At 34.3% G+C, this 22,012-nt stretch overlaps 9 protein-coding genes across 9 annotated transcripts; 1 reads left to right on the top strand and 8 right to left on the bottom strand. All coding sequences in view use genetic code 12, as the record gives it.

Annotated features, from left to right (window-relative positions):
* Window positions 1-377: 377 nt before the first annotated feature.
* Window positions 378-1,874, top strand: EFH1 (KilA-N domain-containing transcriptional regulator EFH1; the record flags this gene model as incomplete). The annotated part of the gene is made up of 1 exon (XM_049409167.1): window positions 378-1,874. One exon carries the CDS (start codon window positions 378-380, stop codon window positions 1,872-1,874), a length of 1,497 nt encoding a protein of 498 aa, XP_049261575.1.
* A 238-nt stretch (window positions 1,875-2,112) lies between these two features.
* Window positions 2,113-3,825, bottom strand: J8A68_005132 (uncharacterized protein; the record flags this gene model as incomplete). Its single annotated transcript, XM_049409166.1, has 1 exon — window positions 2,113-3,825. The coding sequence occupies one exon, from the start codon at window positions 3,823-3,825 to the stop codon at window positions 2,113-2,115; it is 1,713 nt and encodes a 570-aa protein (XP_049261574.1).
* Window positions 3,826-6,993: 3,168 nt separating this feature from the next.
* On the bottom strand, window positions 6,994-8,328 carry J8A68_005131 (RTA1 domain-containing protein; the record flags this gene model as incomplete). Its single annotated transcript, XM_049409164.1, has 1 exon — window positions 6,994-8,328. The coding sequence occupies one exon, from the start codon at window positions 8,326-8,328 to the stop codon at window positions 6,994-6,996; it is 1,335 nt and encodes a 444-aa protein (XP_049261573.1).
* Window positions 8,329-10,353: 2,025 nt separating this feature from the next.
* J8A68_005130 (RTA1 domain-containing protein) lies at window positions 10,354-11,721 on the bottom strand (the record flags this gene model as incomplete). Its single annotated transcript, XM_049409163.1, has 1 exon — window positions 10,354-11,721. The coding sequence occupies one exon, from the start codon at window positions 11,719-11,721 to the stop codon at window positions 10,354-10,356; it is 1,368 nt and encodes a 455-aa protein (XP_049261572.1).
* Window positions 11,722-13,381: 1,660 nt separating this feature from the next.
* J8A68_005129 (RTA1 domain-containing protein) lies at window positions 13,382-14,749 on the bottom strand (the record flags this gene model as incomplete). The annotated part of the gene is made up of 1 exon (XM_049409162.1): window positions 13,382-14,749. One exon carries the CDS (start codon window positions 14,747-14,749, stop codon window positions 13,382-13,384), a length of 1,368 nt encoding a protein of 455 aa, XP_049261571.1.
* A 1,423-nt stretch (window positions 14,750-16,172) lies between these two features.
* J8A68_005128 (uncharacterized protein) lies at window positions 16,173-16,883 on the bottom strand (the record flags this gene model as incomplete). The annotated part of the gene is made up of 1 exon (XM_049409161.1): window positions 16,173-16,883. The coding sequence occupies one exon, from the start codon at window positions 16,881-16,883 to the stop codon at window positions 16,173-16,175; it is 711 nt and encodes a 236-aa protein (XP_049261570.1).
* A 37-nt stretch (window positions 16,884-16,920) lies between these two features.
* On the bottom strand, window positions 16,921-17,208 carry J8A68_005127 (mak16; the record flags this gene model as incomplete). Its single annotated transcript, XM_049409160.1, has 1 exon — window positions 16,921-17,208. One exon carries the CDS (start codon window positions 17,206-17,208, stop codon window positions 16,921-16,923), a length of 288 nt encoding a protein of 95 aa, XP_049261569.1.
* Window positions 17,209-17,543: 335 nt separating this feature from the next.
* SCP1 (Scp1p) lies at window positions 17,544-18,110 on the bottom strand (the record flags this gene model as incomplete). The annotated part of the gene is made up of 1 exon (XM_049409159.1): window positions 17,544-18,110. One exon carries the CDS (start codon window positions 18,108-18,110, stop codon window positions 17,544-17,546), a length of 567 nt encoding a protein of 188 aa, XP_049261568.1.
* Window positions 18,111-18,379: 269 nt separating this feature from the next.
* IMH3 (IMP dehydrogenase) lies at window positions 18,380-20,171 on the bottom strand (the record flags this gene model as incomplete). The annotated part of the gene is made up of 2 exons (XM_049409158.1): window positions 18,380-19,494; window positions 19,721-20,171. 2 exons carry the CDS (start codon window positions 20,169-20,171, stop codon window positions 18,380-18,382), a joined length of 1,566 nt encoding a protein of 521 aa, XP_049261567.1.
* Window positions 20,172-22,012: the final 1,841 nt, after the last annotated feature.

Genomic DNA, 22,012 nt, shown 5'->3' with positions numbered 1-22,012 from the left:
TAAGATTTTTAATTCAATTTTATTTAATCGGGAAACTTTCTGAATCGTCGACTCGAGGTTCTTTTCAGAGATTAGATCTTATATCTTCAAGTTATAGAAAACGAACTAAACAGAGAAAAAAAAATATTATTATTTACTTTGTTTATACATAAATCCGGCTGGGCATCAATTCCTCAAAAAAACTAAAGACTAAGAAAATCATTCCTAAATCATAGTTACGCCTTTTCTTTCCTAGCTGTTTCTTGGGAGGGTATTGACTTATTATTTCAAGCGAGCTTTGTATATTTTTATATACATCATCAATTCTTTTTCAAAAACTTTAGAAGAGAATTCAAACTTTTTGGGCCCTTTTTTTTGTTAACTTGCAACCTTAATAAATGAATGGTATTATGACAACTCCAAGTCACCCTAACTTTTACACTCAAGAGTTAGTTAACACAGCTTCTACGGGAGTCGATCAAATGGTCGGTGCTCAAGCATCACCTCAACAAAATCAACAATTACAGCCACCGAATGGAAGCTCTACAACCAGTGGCAATCCCGAGGTGGCACCCACATATCAACAATACGCAGGAAACATGCAACATTTAAGACCAAAACATTACTTAGTTGGTGAGTCAACATATTATGCATTTCAACCAACATATACTCTATCTCAGAATGGTGGTGAGTATTACTCCAATGTTGACCATCAAAACCAATCAATTAGTCCTTCATTCCAAATGAATACAATGGCACTTTCGGAGAATCCGAATGCTGGTGCCAATCCTGCGCTTGCGCCTCAACAACAACAACAACAGCAAGCTCAACAAGCGCAAAGAATGTACCAATATCAACAAATGCAACAACAACAGCAGCAACAACAACAACAGCACCTTGACCCATACAATACATCAAAGGGTATCTATGCCCAAACAAACACTACCAAACAACCACCACTAGGTACAACAGGAAAAAGAAAATTCAAGTCCTCTTCAGCACAAGGTGGTCATCTGTCAGAAAATCAATCCCCCATACAGCAACAACAACCACAACCACCACAGCCACCTCAACCTCTTACGAACGGTGTATCTACATTGCTGGCCAATGGAGCAGCCGCTACCTACAACACAGCGCAAACTATGATGTATCCTCAACAATCACTGGTTCAGATGTCGTATTCACCAATTGCCCCTACCAATGGAGCACAAATGTACAATATGCAAGGAGCCACTCATACACAAATGTTGAATTTACCAGTAAGAACCGGTGGTGGTTTAGGATCAACAGGTGCAACTAATTCTCCTACGATTTCCAGTAGTAATCGCTTATCGCCCCATAATTCACAACATTCAAGGACTTCTTCCAGTGGGACCAATCAATCTGAGTTTCCAGATGTGGTGAGACCAAAAGTTGCCACTACGTATTGGGAAGATGAAGGAACTATGTGTTATCAAGTTCGGGCTAAAAGAATTTTGGTTTCAAGAAGGGAGGATACGAATTATATAAATGGAACCAAGTTGTTGAATGTGATTGGTATGACTCGTGGAAAACGTGATGGAATACTTAAGACTGAAAAGACTAAGGTTGTGGTTAAAGTTGGTTCTATGAATTTAAAGGGTGTTTGGATTCCATTTGAAAGAGCTTATGAATTTGCCAGAAATGAAGGTGTTGATGAATTATTATATCCTTTATTTGTTAAAGATATTAAGACATACTTCAGAGAAAAGGGACATAAGTTGAAGAGTGAGAATGAAGATGAAGAACTTCTTCCACCTGGTACTAAATTTCAAAATGGTGAAGATGTAATGAGCGATATGGACAATCCTTCTCAAACTACTCCTTCAAAGAATGTATTTCGTCAAGAGTATTTTGATCGTTCACCTAATGTATAAAAACTTATTTATATCTATATATTTATGTAACGTTCTATTGTATAGTGAGTCATTTACTTCTTGTTAAAAATAATCTATTGTTCTAAATATGTCAATACACACAAGAGGCAACCCAACTACACACATCATCAAAAAAGTCGTCTGAATGTACAAACTAGCCAAGAATGTTTGAAACAATTTTCTAATTACATAATCAACTGTCAGCAATAGTTATCCCTTGGTAAATCAAATTATTTTCTTAGCTTTCTTCGGTAGGTGAAGATTCAACAAATGTACCCCTCGCTTTTTGCTGCTCTTCAATGCTTTCAAAAAGACCCTTAAAAGTTCCCTTACCAAATCCATTATGATGATGTCTTTGAATGATTTCAATAAATAAAGTAGGACGATCATGTAATGGTTTTGTAAAAATTTGTAAAATATAATTACATCTCTTTGTTTTCTTATTTCTAGTTAATGGATCAAAATCAACTAATATATTCAATTTCCTTAAATCTTGAAAATCTTCATATAACAACACATCATCATTCTTTAATCTCAGTTCTAAACTAATATAATAATTATCAGATGTAGGATTGAATTCAATCCCTCTTCGAATTAATGAACTCACGGTCCCAACAATATTATTAGTTTTTAATGCGATATGTTGAATCCCAGGACCACCGTTAAAAGCATTAAATTCTTCAATTTGCCCTTTCATTTTTGTTTTCACCGGTTCATTAATTGGCATCTTGATTTCTCCATTACTGGAAGACATCACAATTGACCTAAGTGCTGTATTTCCTGTGGATATATCTTGTTCATCGACTGACCAAAACTTGTGAAATCCAAAAATATCCGCATAGAATTTAGCTTGAGGCATCATTTGATTCCATGAATAATTCTCCACGCAATGGTCTAAGCTGAGGAATCTAACTGGTGGGAGTAAGCTTAAATGAGTTTGGAAACCTGAATGTAGAGGGGAAATGGGCACGGAATATCCTGGTAAGAATGGTCCAGTATAGTTGAGATTTTGAATTAGGGTGTGTTGAATGTCTGTATTTGGGATAGTAACAGTTGCTAGTTTGACGGCACCATGTTCATCTTGTAAAACTTTGGGTAATCTAATTATACCAGCACCACAACTAACTGCTCTATTAAAGATATAATCGACATCTTGAACATTAAATGATATATCCATAACTCCTTCACTATGTTTCTTTAAGAATTTCTGAATCAATGTACATTCCATAATATCATTATAAATAATCTCAGAATTATTAATTGTATTCAAAATAAAGTCATTAAATTCATTAACTGAATTCTTAATTGATCTTGAAGTTAAAATCTTATGATAAATCTTCTTCCCAAAATTTAAAGAAGAAGTTGAATTAGTATAACACAAACTTTCAATCCTACTATTAACAAAATCAAATATTAAATCATCTGTTGTAATTTTAAAATCCTTAAGATAATCATATTTATCAATCCCCTTAAATTTCTTCAAATCGTTTTCAAAATATGGGAATTTCAATACATTATCATCCTCAACTGTTTCCAAAGTATTAACAATCTCTAAAAATATCTCACCATTCTTAACAACATGAGCTCCAACCAATCTTGAATCATTCTCCAAGCCACGAAATGCAATCTCTTCAAATCCCATAGTTAATTGTAAAAATTTAGACATTTGTTTTGCATTTGAACTACAAATCTTTAAACTATGGAAATTCAAAAACCCATCAAATGGATACTTGGTACTCAGGATCCCATCCGATAATAATTCTTCAGAAGTTAAGTTTCGAATTGGATCTTTGTTTTCATTGATTGGGAAATATGGAAGTTCTTCTGAAAAAATTGGATCAACTGCGGTGACACTTAGAGTTGAGTCGGTTTCTGGGATAGTGACTGTTTGTTGAGAGTCATTCGAGGACTGTTGATAACTGAATGATAATAAGTCGGCTGCCGTTTTCATGTTAATTTTGGGTTTTAAAGTTAAGTGGCGAGATCAGATATATAAAAGTGATACACAATTTGTGATGCAAATATTTATAAATTTGCATTCAAATTTTTACAAACAGAAATTTTGGTTTTTGCAACCAATTGGATTTTGTACCAATTGTTATTCAAGTACACTTCTATATATAATATATATGATACACTATATATTGTACACTTCATGTATTGTGACTCGGTCTTGTATATAGTGAGTAGGGCCATAGTAAATCCATAATATGTATAACTCCAGTTTGTCTATATGACATGTTCAAGTGATAGGTTCAGACTTGTACTTGGGTGACAGGGAAGTAGACCAGTAAAGTACTGTAGTAGGATCAAACAATCTGTATCGTTCATGAGAAAGTAGAGGGGTGTTCGTCAGATGTGTAAATACTATAAGCATCTAAATAACTAAAAAATTAAAGACATTTCTGAACCAAAGATGATTATAAACGGACAGGAATATCAGGAACCTATTTACTTGACAATCTAGATATGAGTAACATCTAGAGTTAACAGCGAATGATGTACTTTATAGATAGTGTGAAGGAGGTAAATAGCTGGAGTCGAGTGTGAACCAAGACGATGACGAAATACGAAGTAGACTGTGTTTTAAGTAAAGGGGTTTGCTTATGTCACAGTTATTTCCACCAGGCGAAAAAGTAGAGACGACTAATTCAGAGACTAAAGGTCTTGGGTGGTAGATTTTGAGATGATCAAGGCCGATGGGCGTTTGAATGTGTTACTAATGAGATCTTGCAAGATGTAGGCAGAGTCAAGTTTTTTCTGAACAGCAAAAGGACGGGACCATTTAGGAAGGATTTTCTTGTCTTTACTCAGATACCACAAGGAATGCCAAAATAAAACCAAGGTTCCAATAGGGAGAATGATTTCTAGACCAGCATTTATGTCATAGTAGTGTTTATATGAGCTTGAATACCAGGTGTTCTTTGGCACTGGTGTGGTTGAGGTTGAGTGAACTCATTTGGAGAGCACCAATGTCGAATAATTTGTCTCCGGTAAGGGCTAAGTTGGGGTAAACAGATACCCATTCGAAGATGTCCAATGGTGGGTGACCTTGAAAACCAAAAACGAGCTACTGAAATGTAGTAACCGGTGAGGATCTGATTAAGATACGGTCGATCTATAATGCTAGATCAAAATAGTGGCACCACTAATCCTTGATGTTAAGTCATTGAAGGTACCGGATAGAGAGGTGGTGGTTTCGCTCGAACATTCCGTTACTATTGGGGCGATGGGGAATGGTGCCATCATGTGTGATCGCAGAACCGTCCGAAGTAGTTGATATAATAGTACGTGTAGTAGTAGTTACTCTAGAGTAGTTGTAGGAGTGGGTGAAGTGGAGCTGGACCGCGGGAAAGCGACCTGGATATAATTCGACACGTGCAGCTGAACTACGGATGAGTAGGCGTAGTTGGAAGAGTACTTGGGGACAATTCAACAGGAGCTGAGGGCGGAGACGACAAGGGACCTGGTGGTACCCCAGAACCCCAGAAGGTAATCCGAGTGTTACGATACGTTAACCGTAAAGATGGTATGAGGGTGGAGCTGCTAGCTGAGGTTAAGTTGAACATTCTTTTTTAATGTAGTTGCTTGAATGGAATTCGAGTAGGGACTCAAATCATAAAAATGGAGAAAGACCAGGTACACGGTATGAGTATTATTGTAGATTGATCAGATTCGAATAATAAATGAGGTGTGTATTCCCAAACATCAAGTATCCATGGTGATGGCCAGGCGTGTAGATAATAATTTTTGGAGGAAATTGGTTGCAAAAAAGAAAAGGCTGCAAAAAATAAATCTTTAAAAATATAGTTGAAAGATTATCAAGTTTTGAAAAATACTCCAGATTTACATGATGTAGTCCTATGAATTGAATGAAATAACCGTGTAAATATGTATGTAGTCAGTGAAATAAAGAATGTCTAAATGACGAAATAAAAAATAAGTCGTACTGTATGATGCCATAAAATTATGAAAATGGTTATGAGCTTGGGGAAAAATTTCGTGAAATAATATCAAATAAACAATGTGTCACCTGTAGAACCACGTGATAGCGCCGGAAGTCCGGTGAGATGCATTAATTCATTCCCTCAGCCACCTCGTGCCAATGGTTTTTAGTGAGTATCCCACCCAGTTTTATTGGCCCTGGACTCTTACACTACTTACCTTGCTTTTGTCATGCACTTAAGTGCCGATAAAAGGTTTTTACCATTTCTACAGAACGTTATGCCCTATATGTATCAGAGGGTCAGTATCAGTTTATATATTTTAGTTTATAATTTTAGTGTATAATTTAATCGATACCGTTTAAAGAAAAAGAAAAAAAAAATAGATTAAAAAAAAATAAATCAGGATATTTGTGCAGATAGGGTCATCTGAAAGTGTACTGTAAATAATGTAGCAATGACCTTGCATGAAAAAAATCGTCGGAGTTAAAACCAATGCACAAAACGAATAGTGGGCGATCCAAAGGATGAAGTAGTTGATGGGAATCCAGGGCATTTTGAATAAATCCTCTTGAAAGCTTGTAAAAGGGAAGGCTGTTGGTATTGGGGAGGATTTTGGGGTGAGGATCCACTTTTAAAAACTGGTTGCAGAATCACCAATTTACTGTGATACCGTCGTGTATATAGTGAATACTGCCGTAGTAAACCCATAATATGTATAACTCCAGTCTGCCTATATGACATGTTCAAGTGATGGGTTCAAGCTTGTTCTTGGGTGACAGGGACGTAGTCCAGTAAAGTACTGTACTGTATTAGGAGGGAACACTCTGTATAGTCCCTGAGGAAGTAGTGGGGTGCTCTACAGAAGTGTAAGTACTATAGGGATCTAAATAACATAAAATTAAAGATACTTCTTAACTAAAAGATGACTATAAACTGACAGGAATGCCCGGAACCTGTATTCGACAATCCCGAGATGAGTAACATCCAGAGTTAACAGCAAAGGGTGTACTTCATAGATAGTGTGAATCAAGTAAATAGCTGGAGTCGATACGATGACGAAATACGAAGTAGACTCTGTTTTAAGGAAATGGGTTTGCTAATGTTACAGTATGTCCTTCTTTATATATCATATATAATATGCTCTACTTTGATCAGACTTTTCTTTACAACTTTTAACTACTGGCTCTAGAAGTTTCTTCTTCTTCTTCTTCTTCTTCTTCTTCTTCACTGTGTTTATGTTCATCTTGATTACGTTTAATAGTAGCCAATTTCACAATATTTTGTTTCCCAAAGACCCAAACAGGATGGAATGGAATAAAAATCAATCCCGCGATTGCAATCATGAAAGCATCTAATACCATAAGGAATACTTCATGATTTATCAAATATCCACTGAAACCTTGAGCCAATTCAACAACTCTATAGACACAACGGATATAAATCACAACTACTGCAATTGTCATTGCTAATGGCATCCACGGAAATAATCTCTTTTGACGAATAGCGGCGAATTTTGGATTGTAATATTGTTCTAAATGACCAGCACGATATTCTCTAACCGATTTGAAATTTAATACTAATCTAAAGAAATTTCCAATTGATCTTTGTGCCAATGGACTTTCAGTCTTTTCGGTTTCTGTTTTATCTTTACCATGTTTAAAATAAATACGATTCAAGAATTCAAACCAAAATAATAAAAATACCGACATTGCAAACACTTGAACCACAATACCTGCAATCATAGTATTTGTACCTGGTCTAGTATCTCTTTGATTCTGAGATGCAATGGAAGCAGAAGCACCTCCACCAGCTTGAATTAATAATGATAAGACATCAGTAGCAATGAAAAAATATGAATACCACATTGGTTTCAATACGGAATATTGTCGTCCATGAATAACCACCATTTGAGCAAATAAGAAATATATACCTGCCATAATGAATGCAGGGGCGATTGTCAAACAAATGATTTGCATCATAAAGAATTTCATATTTGTATCATCACTAAAAGACAATACTCTTCCTAAAAACCCAATAAATTCTAATCCATATCCACAAAAAAATGTAATATTATACCACCAATATCTTGACTTAATAACCATGAAAGCGGTGTATATGAATATAATGAAATAAACCGTCAAATAAATGATATTACCAGGACGATTTAAAACTAAACTATATAAATTTTGATCCCATTCTAAATCTTGTAAATTCAAAGTAGCTTCAAATATAGCTTCTGTTGCTTTTGCTTGAATATTCGTATCAGTAGCAGTTGCTAATACTTCTTCAGCAGCAATGATAGTTAAAGAAGCTTGAGCTCCTCTTACAACTTCTGACAATTTTAATAATTCAAGATAATTCTTTTCAGTCATCGCTTTTTCAACAGCTGAAGTTATTGATGATAATAATTGAGGGGCATGAGTTGGATCTATTGATGATAAGGTTGTTGTAGCAGGAATAGAGCTAGGTGACCATGTGGTCATCATGCTAGCTAAATTAAAGCTCATAGTTAATATGCTCTATAGTAAGGGAGAAAGAAAGAAATAGATAAAGATAGATAGAAATAGATAGAAGCATGTGTTGAATAGTTTTAGGCATAAAATAATTCTTAGCACAAAAAACTAACAATAACGTCAAGAAATTTTTAACGAATTTAATTTCCTAAGCAAAATTGAACAAATCGTTATCCTTAACCCTTAGCTTTTGATTCTTAACTGGTAAATCTAAATAGTAGTAAGTAATTTTGTTATAAATGAGTTCTCGATGTTCAATTCTCAACTTAGACCCTTATGGTAAATATAGAAGGCATAGAACCCCAGTTCTTCGATCAACGGTGTTATAACCATTCCATTCGATATTCGGGTATTGTTACGGCTGGGAAAATTTTGGAAATAAATCCGACGATGCGCAATTCTATTCTTAGCAACTCTTTGAGAACACAAAACCATTTAACTCGTAAAACTCAAAAATTGTTATGTGCCTAGTAATGATATATGTATATATATACAATCGGTTTATATTGATAGAGGGATTATGGCTTGTTCTACTGAAATATAATGTATACGAAATATTTATTGCTAAGGGTCATGGGTACTTTAAGTTCTCGGGTGAGAAAATGATTTTTTTTCTCTGGCTCCGTTCCGAAGGGCTAATTGATATTAACATTCTTGTTTCGTTTTTAAATGATCTTATAGTACTAATTCCTATGGTACTAATTTGAATTTGGGGTAAAGTAATGCCATATTATTAGACTAAAAATTGATCTAAAATAAAGTAACAAATAAAAGTATAAAAAGATATGAAAAATTAAGCTCAAAAAATTCTGGAAAAGACCTTCATTTATAATCTTTCAAAATTGATGGTTCTAAAGGATTTGCAGCCAACCACAATTAATGGTGGATTAGCAAATTGACTGCAAATACCGGATAAAAGTACCGAAAGCATGTTTCGCCGAGGAACTAACCGAACCATAGTTAAGACATGTTATCAACCAGATAAAACAAGACCACCACTATTGCATGAAAACCTGTCGTATAGTAACTTCACTTTCGTTAAGAATCGGTAGTTGCACGACAGAAAAGCCAAAGAATGGAAAGTTCGAAATCTGACAATTTTAGGATAAATATCAATCATATGAAAGCGAAGGGATATGAATCTTGGCATGAATAAAGAAGATCATCATGAGACCCTATGGCTTCACTGAGAAGGAAATATCGGTTTATTTAGATAGTATAAAAGAAAGATAATTCTTGCAAATTATGAGTGATTTGAAGTATATAGAAAACAAGTATAATTCATAGGAAATCGTATATGAAATGATTACTTATTAAGCTAACGGTTGAGTCTAAGTTGGGAAACAATGCTGAGACATCTATAGCATCAATCCGGAAAGTTCTATATTTGAGCCTTTTTAAATTATTGGATTAACTACTGTTGCTGATCAATCGCAAATTTCTGTTGGAAACAAATCTCACAAGATTTATTGTCGCACGGCATAACCACCGTTTGTGATCAACCGTCTATAACAATCCCAAAGTGAAAGGATTGGATAAAGATATCGGAGACTAATGTCCATCTGAATAACCATCGGAATAATGTTTATTCTCGGAGAGCAAATACTAGAGCAAAGTGGCGTAGTTTCAGGGGAGGATTACCAGGAATAGCAAATAAGGAAGGAGTACCAGGAATGGCGATATTACCGTAACAATTCTTGTTTTAAATATAGGAGAAGTACAATTCAACCTTGAGGATTCTAATCACTGCGTGATTGTCGAGCTTCTGCTTGAGATTGAAATTAGAATAGGGGCGTTCGATATATGCCCTTATAGGATGTTGCTATATTTATTCTTTTAATTGTTCATTATTTCGTTATTTTTTTACTGGAAATCTAAATTTACAGTTTTCATTGGTTGCAAAAAAACAAATCTAAAAAATATTTAAAACTATAAAACTTAATATTTCTACTTGATAAAAAATAACACAAGGCTTAAAACTAACCCCTTTAACAAACACACAAACCAAACGAATCCATCTCAAACAGATTCACTTCCTACAGATGGAACACGTTCTACAACTTCAACCGTTTCCTTCTCACCAATACTATTCACTTCATCATGATTATTCTTAATTGATCTCATCTTAATCACATTACTTGAACCTAAAACATTTTGTGGATGGAATGGAACAAAGATAATTGCAGCAATAGCAACCATAGTAGCATCTAATGTCATTAAAAAGACTTCATGAGTAAATAAATACCCACGGAATCCTTGGGATAATTCAACAACTCTATATACACATCTGATATAGATTGTGAGTACTGAGATTGAGATAGCCAATCCGTAATAGTTGAATAATGGTCGACTTCTAATCGATGCATATTTTGGATTATAACGATATTCTAATTCTGCTTTCTTGAATTCATCTGCTGATTTGATGTTAAGCATCAAAAAGAAGAAATTGGAAATTGATCTCTTTTCATAACTTTTTGAATGTCCTTGCATCTTTTCTAATGAGTCTTCAAAATTAGTTGGAGTTGCATCTGGTTTCTTAAAGAATACTTGCCACCAGAATAAACTCCAAGAAAAGATAAATATCGACATTGCAAACACTTGAAAAGCAATACCAGCAATCATGGTATTTGTACCTGGAGTAGCATCTTCATAATTCTGAGAAGCAATACTTGCTTGTGCACCACCTCCAGCTTGAATAACCAATGACAAAACATCACAAGCAATGAAGATATAGGAATAACGTAATGGTTTTAACCAACTAAATTGTCTTCCATGAATTACAATAAGTTGTCCAAATAAGAAATAAATCCCACCCATTAAGAAAGCAGGTGCTAATGTTAATGAAATTAATTGCAACAAGAAGAAATTATCATTATTCATATCACCAAACGACAACACTCTACCCAAAAACCCAATAAATTCTAATCCTAATCCACAAGTAAATGCAACATTATACCAATGATATCTCGATTTAATCAACATTAAAGCAGTATACAAAAATGTAATTGCAAATATAACCAAAAATATAATATTAGCTGGACGACTTAAACTCTCAATATGATATACATTCAATGACCATTCCAAAGCTTGCAAGTTTTGAGTAGCTTCCCAAATTGCTTGAGTAGCTTGAGATTGCACCTCGGGAGCAGTGGCAGTTGCCAATACTTCTTCCGCCAGAATGATAGTTAATGAAGCTTCCGCAGCACGGATGTTGATGACGGCAGTTAAGTACTCTTTCCTGGCTATGGTAGATCCTTTTGAGATCAAAGTTGAGACTGCTGCAGACAAAGTTGATTCTAATCCTGAGGCATGGGTGGTTGCGATACTTGATAAGGTAGTAATACTCGGAGTAAACGAAGGTGCCCAGGTAGTGGGAGAAGAAGACATATGGTTTGTGTGTTACTATTAAAAGGAAACAACTAAATGATTTCAAGAGTGAGAAATACAAAGAGGAAATTTTTTACTCTTTATATATTTATTCATCGAGATATTGATACAATGGCTTATTAATGCTTCTGCTTTTTCTTCTTCTTCTACTTCTTCATCTTAACAAATAAAAAATAAAACTAGTTTTTGCATCCACAAAATAGGGTAATGCAAAATATTCAAATTAAACTTACAATGAACATAAGACAATATCTCCAAGGGGATATTCGCTCTATATACCAACCGTTGCTATTAATAACCAATGGGAATCTACAAATGGAAAAGGGAAAAAAGGGGCGGAGACTACTACGAAATCAACACTTTCAAACTTAAAAGAACAAAGGGGATCGAAATTAGAGAAATAGATATTTTATATCGAAAGTTTCGGGTGAGATTCTAAAAACTGATATAACCCCGTCAAAAAAAAAAATTCAGTTGGAAACGGGATTAAGGATTTTCCGAACATTGATACATGCGGAACAACGCCTCAGGAAACGAACCCACTCAGAGAGAAGTATACAATCTGATTAATACTCGTGGCAGCACAACGATCTTAATCCTAATGGGTTAACGAAAGCAAGGCAAGATTCTAAATCTGCTAGGGATAAATGAAGGTTCTTAAACCGTCTTTTTTTTCCACAATATAGACCATTTATTAGTTTCAATTATATAAACAAAATACAGGAAAAATAAAAAATAGCAACAAATATTTCATTAGTTTGACGGACCTTATTCGATAAAAACCTCACGTGTAAACAGTCAGTCTATTTAGAAGTTAATTTTATACTAAGGCTTAAAAGTTTGTATCCATTTCTTCAAATATGCCCCATATAACTATACTCCCGGATGGAACCTTCGTAGAGATCTGAAAAAACCTATTGCCACAAGGCACCTGTCTAATTCGGTTATTTGACTGGTATTAAGTGATGGATTGCCTATGGAAGCTTTCATTTTCAATGGATCTCCTTTTGGTTTAAGATGTCGCCATGAGATCTTAATTTTCATGCACGTTGTGTAGACATGTGCCTTCTCCATGAATCTTGCACCCACACAATTAGCAAATCTACCTCTGTAGTAGTGTCCAGCGTCCCAGGTTTAGTCTGTGGAACTTATCCACTCCTTCTAGGAAATTGTTTTTTGCTTTATAAAGTTGTTTGAAGAAACGGCTCCATTGTGGAGGCTCCATCCCAGGCTTTGTCGACCATCCATTAGGTTCCAAACCGATTCTCTTTTCCTCTTCTATTGTTCTAGAGTGACTGTGGAAAATGTCTGCAGAGGTATCTTTTAGGACTTCATGATTAGCTTCTGGAAGCTCGAGGATTAAGTTGCTTTGTACATTCTGGGAAGTAAATCTTGCTGCTGCTGTCTGTGTACTCCAACAGGGATCAATTAGCCTAAACCAATTAGAATGGGGCCTTTTGTCATACGCCCTTATAAGATGTTACCATATTTATTCTTTTAGTTCAGTCTTTTACAGGAAATCTAAATTTACAGTTTTCATTGGTTGCAAAAAAATCTAAAAAACATTAAACGATAGAACTATAATTTTATTCCTACCAAAACAAAAATAATACAAAACATACAAAACCATTTCCAACAATTACAAACAAAAGAATCCATCTCAGACAGATTCACTTCCCACAGATGGAACACGATCCATAACTTCAACCGTTTCCTTATCACCGAAACTACTATTCACCTCATCATCATTATTCTTAATTGACCTCATCTTGATCACATTACTTGAACCTAAAACAATCTGGGGATGGAATGGGACAAAAATAATAGCAGCAATAGCAATCATAGTTGCATCCAATGTCATTAAAAAGACTTCATGAGTAAATAAATACCCACGGAATCCTTGAGCTAATTCAACAACTCTATATATACATCTGATATAGATTGTAAGTACTGATACCGAGATTGCTAATCCATAATAGTTAAACAATGGTCGACTTCTAATTGAAGCATATTTTGGATTATAACGATATTCTAGTACTGCTTTTTTGAATTCATCTGCTGGTTTGGTGTTAAGCATTAAAAAGAAGAAATTTGAAATTGATTTCTTGTCGTAACTTTTTGAATATCCTTGCATCTTTTCTAATGATTGATCATAATCAGTAGGAATCGCATCTGGTTTCTTAAAGGATACTTTCCACCAAAATATAAACCAAGAAATGATAAAGATCGACATTGCAAAAACTTGAAAAGCAATACCAGCAATCATTACATTTGTACCCGGAGTAGCATCTTCATAATTCTGAGAAGCAATACTTGCTTGTGCACCACCTCCAGCTTGAATAACCAATGACAAAATATCACAAGAAATGAAAATATAGGAATAATGTAATGGCTTTAACCAACTAAATTGTCTTCCATGAATTACAATAAGTTGTCCAAATAAGAAATAAATCCCTCCCATTAAGAAAGCGGGTGCCAAAGTTAATGGAACTAATTGTAACAAGAAGAAATTATCATTAGTCATATCACCAAATGACAACACTCTACCCAAAAACCCAATAAATTCTAATGCTAATCCACAAGTAAATGCAACATTATACCAATGATATCTCGATTTAATCAACATTAAAGCAGTATACAAAAATGTAATCGCAAATATAACCAAAAAGATAATATTAGCAGGACGACTTAGACTCTCAATATTGTATACATTCAATGACCATTCCAAAGCTTGTAAGTTTTGAGTAGCTTCCCAAATAGCTTGAGTAGCTTGAGATTGCACCTCGGGAGCAGTTGCGGTTGCTAATACCTCTTCAGCCAGGATGATTGTTAATGATGCTTCAGCGGCACGAATGTTGATAGAGGCAGTTAAGAAATCTTTCTTGGCTATAGTGGATCCTTTGGAAACCAAGGTGGAGACTGCGGCTGATAAAGTTGATTCTAACGCTGAGGCATGGGTGGTTGCGATGCTTGACAAAGTTGTAATACTGGGAGTAGAACTTGGTGCCCAAGTGGGAACAGAAGACATGATTTGTGTTTGTTGTTATTAAATGAAGACAACAAAATGAGACAGAGAAAGAGGAAAATTTTTACTCTTTATATATTAGTACGAGACTTTGATCGGTGGCTTATTAAACAATGAGCTTCTGCTTCTTCATCTCTTCTTCTTCTTCTTCATTTTAAAAAATAAAACTAATTTTGCATCCACAAAACAAGGCAATGCAAAGATCGGAATTAAACTTACAATGGACATAAGGCTAGAACTCCGGAGGATACCCGATCTATAAACCAGCTGTGGCTATTAATAGCCAATGGGAATCTACAAGGGGGGAGGTGAGGGTGCTATGAAATCACCACTTTCAAATTAAATAAAAAAGCAGGTATAAATATTTTACTTCCGAAAGTTTAGGGTGAGAGTTAAAAAAATAATTTAACCCCGTCAAAAAATATTAGTTGGATCCGGGATTAATCGGTAATTAACAGATTTTCCGAACATTGATACAAGCGGAACAACGCCTTTTTTTTCCAAAACACAACGTACAGTATATTTGGGAAATACAGCATCTTAGAAGGAATATACGATCTGATCAATACCCTTGGCAGCATTAGATCTTAATCCTAACAGGTTAATCAAAGCAGGGCAAGATTCTGCATCTACTGCCGATAAAAGAAGTTTTCTGAAACCGTTGTGAATTGTAATTACATCATCTGAAAAGGAGAATAAGCTTTTTTTTACGAGCAGGAATTTACCTAAAAATAAAAAATCCGATTACGTAAGCGCAAATTTTGGGTAGTATAGCCTCCAAAAATAATTATGGACATTTAATTACGTATTTCAACCAAAGAAAGCCAATACCTCCACACGGCGTTCTTATTATCTTGTGAAATGTCATAGACGAGATATGATACCAATGAAGCCTGTTTTTATTGATTGCTAGAGATATTGAACCGAGGAATATGACTGTTTATTTATACTTAGCGGTCCGATTTATGATCCATCTACTGCTGACGTATAGCGTATACAAAAGCCTTTAATTCTAAACTTAAATACGAGGCATGCTACCAGTAACACTTGCTATAAGAAATGATGTATTAGAAAGTAGCTTCTGGGATTTGGTAAAAGTAATTCTAGACATCTTGGACCTGGCAGCCGCAAAATATTCCCCATTTAGATTCGTGCACTTCCCACCTTGTGGCTATGTCGAAGCATCATCTCAATATCAATGGTGATGACTATTATCCTTACCCCAGGCGAAGTAACCCTTAGAGAAATGAGATTCACCTTTGTAGTAGGTAAATCCATTGTTTTCATTTTTTTGGCATGGCTGTGCCATTCGGAGAACATCAAAAAATCAATCTAGAATCTAACCTGTATGATCATACATTGTTTTTCTTTTTTAACTACTAATATACACATCAAGAACAAAAATATCTATAACCCATAACCGTCCTTAAACAGTGGCAATATTAGTTTGTAAAGGCTCTTCTTCATATTCAATTTCCACTCTTGGTCTTCTTCTTTTCTTCTTCTTGTCATCAGCAGAAGTTGCCTTACGTTTCTTAGAACCATCTCCTTCTTCTTCATCAGATTCTTCATCATCTTCAGATTCTTCTTCATCATCATCGGAAGAATCATCCAACCATCTTTCTAAATCTTCCATATCGACAAATTCATCTTCACCATCATCCTCAACATATTCAACTTCACCAACATCACTTTCATCTTCTTCACCGCTTTCTAATTCGAATTCATCTTCATCTTCAAATTCATCTTCTTCCTCTTCTTCATTATCCATCTTACCCATAATTTTCTTCCAAATATTTTCATCAACATTCAAAGGTTTATCACCATATGCACCACTCTTTAATCTATCCAATAATTCCTTCTCAATAGCTTTTTCAATCTTGGCAGCAGCCAATGCTTTTCTTTCTCTATTTTCTTCTTTTCTCTTAACTTTATGTTTAACACCAACATAATGTCTTTCTTCATCTTGTAATGCCAATCTTCTTTCAGTGATTGCAACTTGAGTTAATCTAGTTAATCTTTGTTTACATTTATGTATTAAGAACTTTTGCCAATATTGTAAATGTCCATCAATTTGTGATAATGCCTTGTTGTAATTTTTGGATAATTTAATTCTTTCCCACCATCTATTTGGCATATGAGATCTTTCAGCAGTTTTCATATAAAGATATAATTTACCACCNAATTTGTGATAATGCCTTGTTGTAATTTTTGGATAATTTAATTCTTTCCCACCATCTATTTGGCATATGAGATCTTTCAGCAGTTTTCATATAAAGATATAATTTACCACCTACGTTTTTAACAGTAGCATATCGAGCATTTGCTAATGGACAGGATTGTCTTGAACAAAACCCACTGACATTATATTCATTCCTACAGAAATTTTGATTCTTGTCGGTTTTTATTTTAAAAGCACAGAATTGTTGATTTATAACTTGCCAAATAACTTCGTCAGACATGATATTATAGGAATAGTAAAAATATATTAATATGTGAAATGAAAGGATACACTATTTGAAGTCTATTATGAAATCTAGATAGATATTAAACTTGATTTTATGAACTTAAAGAAAGGGAAATGTAAAATTGATTTGCAGTTAGTAAATCAGAAATAAATTTTTTTTGCAGGCTCATCTCTTCACCCTGTTAAGGCAACTAAAAGAAACAACTGACAAATGTACTGCATATAACCCAAAGAGTGATTACATAATCAGAAATGGGAGTAATCAAGGAAACCAATCATCTCATTGGAAGATGGCTGTCTATAAAATATATACAATTACATATAATACACTTATTGCGTCTTTAAACTAAGTGGTTTTGTAGGAACATTAGGTTTAACTTTAGGAGGTTTTGGTCCAATAACATATTTGAACACATTTGAATCAATTGAATTAACAATTCTCGATAATGACATTAATGTAATTATAACTTGATAAGGATCTTTCAGTTCATAAAGATCAACCGTTTGGAATATTTCATCATGTGATACTCCAACTAATTCACATAATTTTAAAAAGAATGAAATATTTTCCATTTGTATAAATGCCATTCGAGAATTCTTAAATTTTGATGTTGGATTATTGGGGATGGGAATTAATGAACCTAATTTACATAAGACTTCACCATCTTTTAACATTTCCATTAAATCAATTGTAGATAATCCATTGACATTATCTATACTGAACTTCTTAGTAAAGAGATCAGGATATGTAGGTGTTATTATATCGTATAAATATTGTTTGACTTCTAGTTGATTCTTTTCATATTTTGATGTTCTTGAAATCTTTAGATCCATATCAATATTAGTTGATGCTTCTTGATCATATTTCGTTGGTTGATTATGTCTACTGTAACTCATGCTGCGTACTCTATTCTATTCTATTTATCAATTGACTTGTAGATCTTACCCTACTCTGTTGGTAATGTCGTGTAATGTTACTAGACTGAAACTCACACTACAGAACTTTAAAGAAAAACAAATCCTTTTATTAACTAAAAATACACATCTGAGATTTACATACTAAACTAAGTATTATCATTTAACTTTTTTTATATGCATTGACACATAACAATTAAAAGACTAAATGACAAGTTTTTACATACTTAATGAATAGAGACAAAACACGTTTAATTGTGTAATCTCTTTTCATATGAATGTAAACCATGAACACCACCTTCAAATTGAGCAGACGCAGTTCTAAATTCAAATCTAACATCACCAGAATCAACCTTAGCCCTTAATTCTTCAACAGATTGTAATCCAATATCTTGTAAAGAATGTTGTAAACCATTGAACAAATATGGAACAAACTTGGTAATAGAACCTTTATCAACAACAGCACCAGAAACACCTTGTGCAACTAAAACTTTATCAGCTTCAGAGAAATATCTTGAAGTAGAAGCATTAGCATTTTGTTTGGTTTGTTGCATAGCATCAATAGATCCCATACCTCTATAAGTCTTTAATCTCTTACCATCTCTATAAAAGTATTCACCTGGAGTTTCAGAAGTCCCGGCTAATAATCCACCCATCATAACACAAGAAGCACCTAAAGCCAAAGCTTTGGTAATATGACCGATGTTACCAATACCACCATCAGCAATACATGGAACACCAAATTTGTTGGCAAATTCAGTAACGTTGTAAACAGCAGTACCTTGTGGTCTACCACAAGCCATAACCTCTTGAGTAATACAAATAGATCCAGAACCCATACCAATTCTTAACCCATCAGCACCTGCTTCAATCAATAAAGCAGCTTGTTCTCTAGTAACAACATTACCAGCAATAACTTGTAATTCTGGATATTTGGATTTAATCCATTTAATCATATCTAATTGGAAAACAGATGAACCATTAGAAGAATCTAAAACAACAACATCTAAACCAGCTTCAACTAATTTATCTAATCTTTCTCTATCAGCTTCAATAGTACCAATCGCAGCACCACATAATAATTGTTTAGAATGGAATGATTTAGAAGCTAATGGATAAGTTTGATTCTTTTGTAAATCAGTTCTAGAAATCAAAGAAACTAAATTACCTTGAGCATCAATAATTGGTAATTTACCCTTTTTAGAGGTTCTTAAGGTTTCATTACCTTGGTCTAAAGTAATACCTTCTTGACCAGTGACTAATTGAGTGGTCATGACGGCAGAAACCTTGTCAGAATCGTCTTCGTGGAATTGGACATCACGGGAAGTGACAATACCAACTAATTTACCACCAAGTTTACCGTTTTCTAAAACAAAAATAAGTTAGTATAAAAAGTCATCACTTTGAAAAAACTATGTTTGTTGATAATCAAATACAATTCAGAATATAGTTTCTCCTCAACATCGTTTGATGTAATATTCGGTAGAACGAAAGTTATTAATGAAAAAGGAAATCATCAGGTAAGTGTAGTGGATATGGACACAGTCATATATCAACAAAACAATTTAAATTAAGAAAAAAAAATAACATACCAGTAACTGGATAAGAAGAGAATCCTAATTGTCTCTTCATTTCTTTAACTTCTCCAACAGTGACTTCTGGAGAAATAACAACTGGATCACTAATGAAACCATTTTCATACTTCTTAACCTTTCTAACCATATCAGCTTGTTCTTCAGCAGTGCAATTATGATGAATAATACCAATACCACCTAATAAAGCCATATGAATAGCCATATTTTCTTCAGTGACAGTATCCATAGGAGATGAAACAAATGGAGATTTTAAAGTGATCTTCTTGGTCAATTTAGAATCTAAACTAACTTGAGAAGATGGGAATGAAATCAATCCTGGTAAAACTAAGAAATCATTATATGTTAATCCACCAAATTTATTAGAATCAATTAATTCTTGAACTGATAAACCATCTTTTTCAGAATAATTCTTTAAATAAGAAGTAGCAGAAGCAGTGTCTAAAACCATTGTATGTGTTTGTTTATATGTATATAGAAGTTAAAGATAATACCTTATGAAAGGGGCAGACTTTGCCAGGAAAAGAAGTAAGAAAAAGAAAGTTGAAAAAAAAAATTGGATTTGTAATTCATTTATAATGCAACCATTGCCACTGCCAGTGAAAAAAAAAAAATTTCAATTCATCGCGATGACATGCGAAGTCAAACAAAAAAAAAACTTTATTAGATAGGATTACATAATCAGCCACAATTTGATTATGTAATCCATTATTTAACTCACGAGATGATATATCAACAATCTGCAACCGAATATAATGGCGGCTCTCGGACATCACTACATTATTGAAACCTGTATAAGATATCGAGGTGATATAGCTTGTAGTCTTCAGAGCTCTCGAAACAACCGATGGCCGACATCGCGTGCTTTTTGAAAATTTCTACACTAAAACTACAAAAGGGACCATGCTTTAGAAAGAGAAATTTAGGTTGAGATGATATCTGGCGATTACCTCCCCACCTGATTGAATAAATCCGTAGATTATAGGAGGTCTCTCCATCGTATGCTTAGTGAGCCTGCCAAATCCAAAGCAGTCTCGATATATAATCTTTATAGGCTAAGGGACGATATATTATTCAGAAATTTTGAACACTAATCTAGTTTGTGAAATCAGGTCTCAAATCAAAATCATCGTGGACGCTCAACTTCAGGATAACGGACGACGTAGTTAGTTGAGATTTTACCCTCAACTAACTTCACCGCGCCTTCCTCTCGTCGATGTACCATGGAACTCAGAGCTATAGGTAGACGCTACAAATACTTCGATTCAGAACAGCTCACGAGTCAACCTGTTCAAAAGCTTTGTTATATCAAAATCCTCATGACATCTAAATGCAGTTCTAATTCAATGGCAACGAAACATGTGATTAATCGAGGTTTTAATCTCAGCTACATTAGTCACACGTTACGCTTGGGCAGTCAACGAGATCAGAACCACGGTTACACGTCACACAGATTTTGATTCAAAAAAAATTTGAGCAGCAAAAGGTTTAATAATTTAGTTATATCAAAAACCTCATGACATCTAAATGCAGCCCCTACTCAATGGTAACGAAACGTGTGATTAATTGAGGTTTAATCTCAACTGCATTAAGCACATGTTCAGCTCGGTCACACCAATGAGATCAGAACCACGGTTAGACATCACAAAGATTTTGATCCAAAATTTGAACAGTAAACAAACCAAAAGCTTTAATAAAGTTAGTACCTCAGAATTTCTCTCAAAATTGTTTCCTTATCATCTTTTTAATTGGGAAAAAGATTGGGTATTAAAGTCAGTGTAGCGGTTCTTTCTATATCTTACATGGAATATTAGGTTTCAAGCATTGCAAATCGAGGAAGTGATTTCATCATTCAAGACAATCTTTAAATGATTAAAGGAAACTGTAAGGATTTAACATACATTTTCAATATGAAGTGTAATTAAATGAAGAAGAAAAGAATGTAAAATTAGAACTTTGGCAACCAATTTTTTTCGCCCCTTTTTATTTGGCTTCGAAGGCAAAAGGGCGGGTAATACCTCTTTTTTTGGATGCAAGTTTTTTTGCAGGAAAGAACTACAACTTTGCAGAAGGAACATGCTGGCAATTAGCCAATTTTTCCATATATCTGCAGCCACAACTACTGGAATCTATCTTCAATTGAACATTTGAGTTACAAGGTAAAAGATCTTGATGTAGATTAATGTGTGGAATCTATAGAATATGATCGAAGCCTATTTAGTAGGTAAGATCCTAAAACAGTGTACAACCAATCTGTTCAAGAGTGTGTCTCCGGACCCTATTTCTTGGATT

Source organism: Hemisphaericaspora subhashii (genome assembly GCF_019202705.1).
Source record: "Hemisphaericaspora subhashii strain CBS 10753 chromosome Unknown scaffold32, whole genome shotgun sequence".
In the NCBI taxonomy this organism is placed as follows: domain Eukaryota; kingdom Fungi; phylum Ascomycota; class Pichiomycetes; order Serinales; family Debaryomycetaceae; genus Hemisphaericaspora; species Hemisphaericaspora subhashii.
This window is presented reverse-complemented; position numbering and strand designations above follow the sequence as displayed.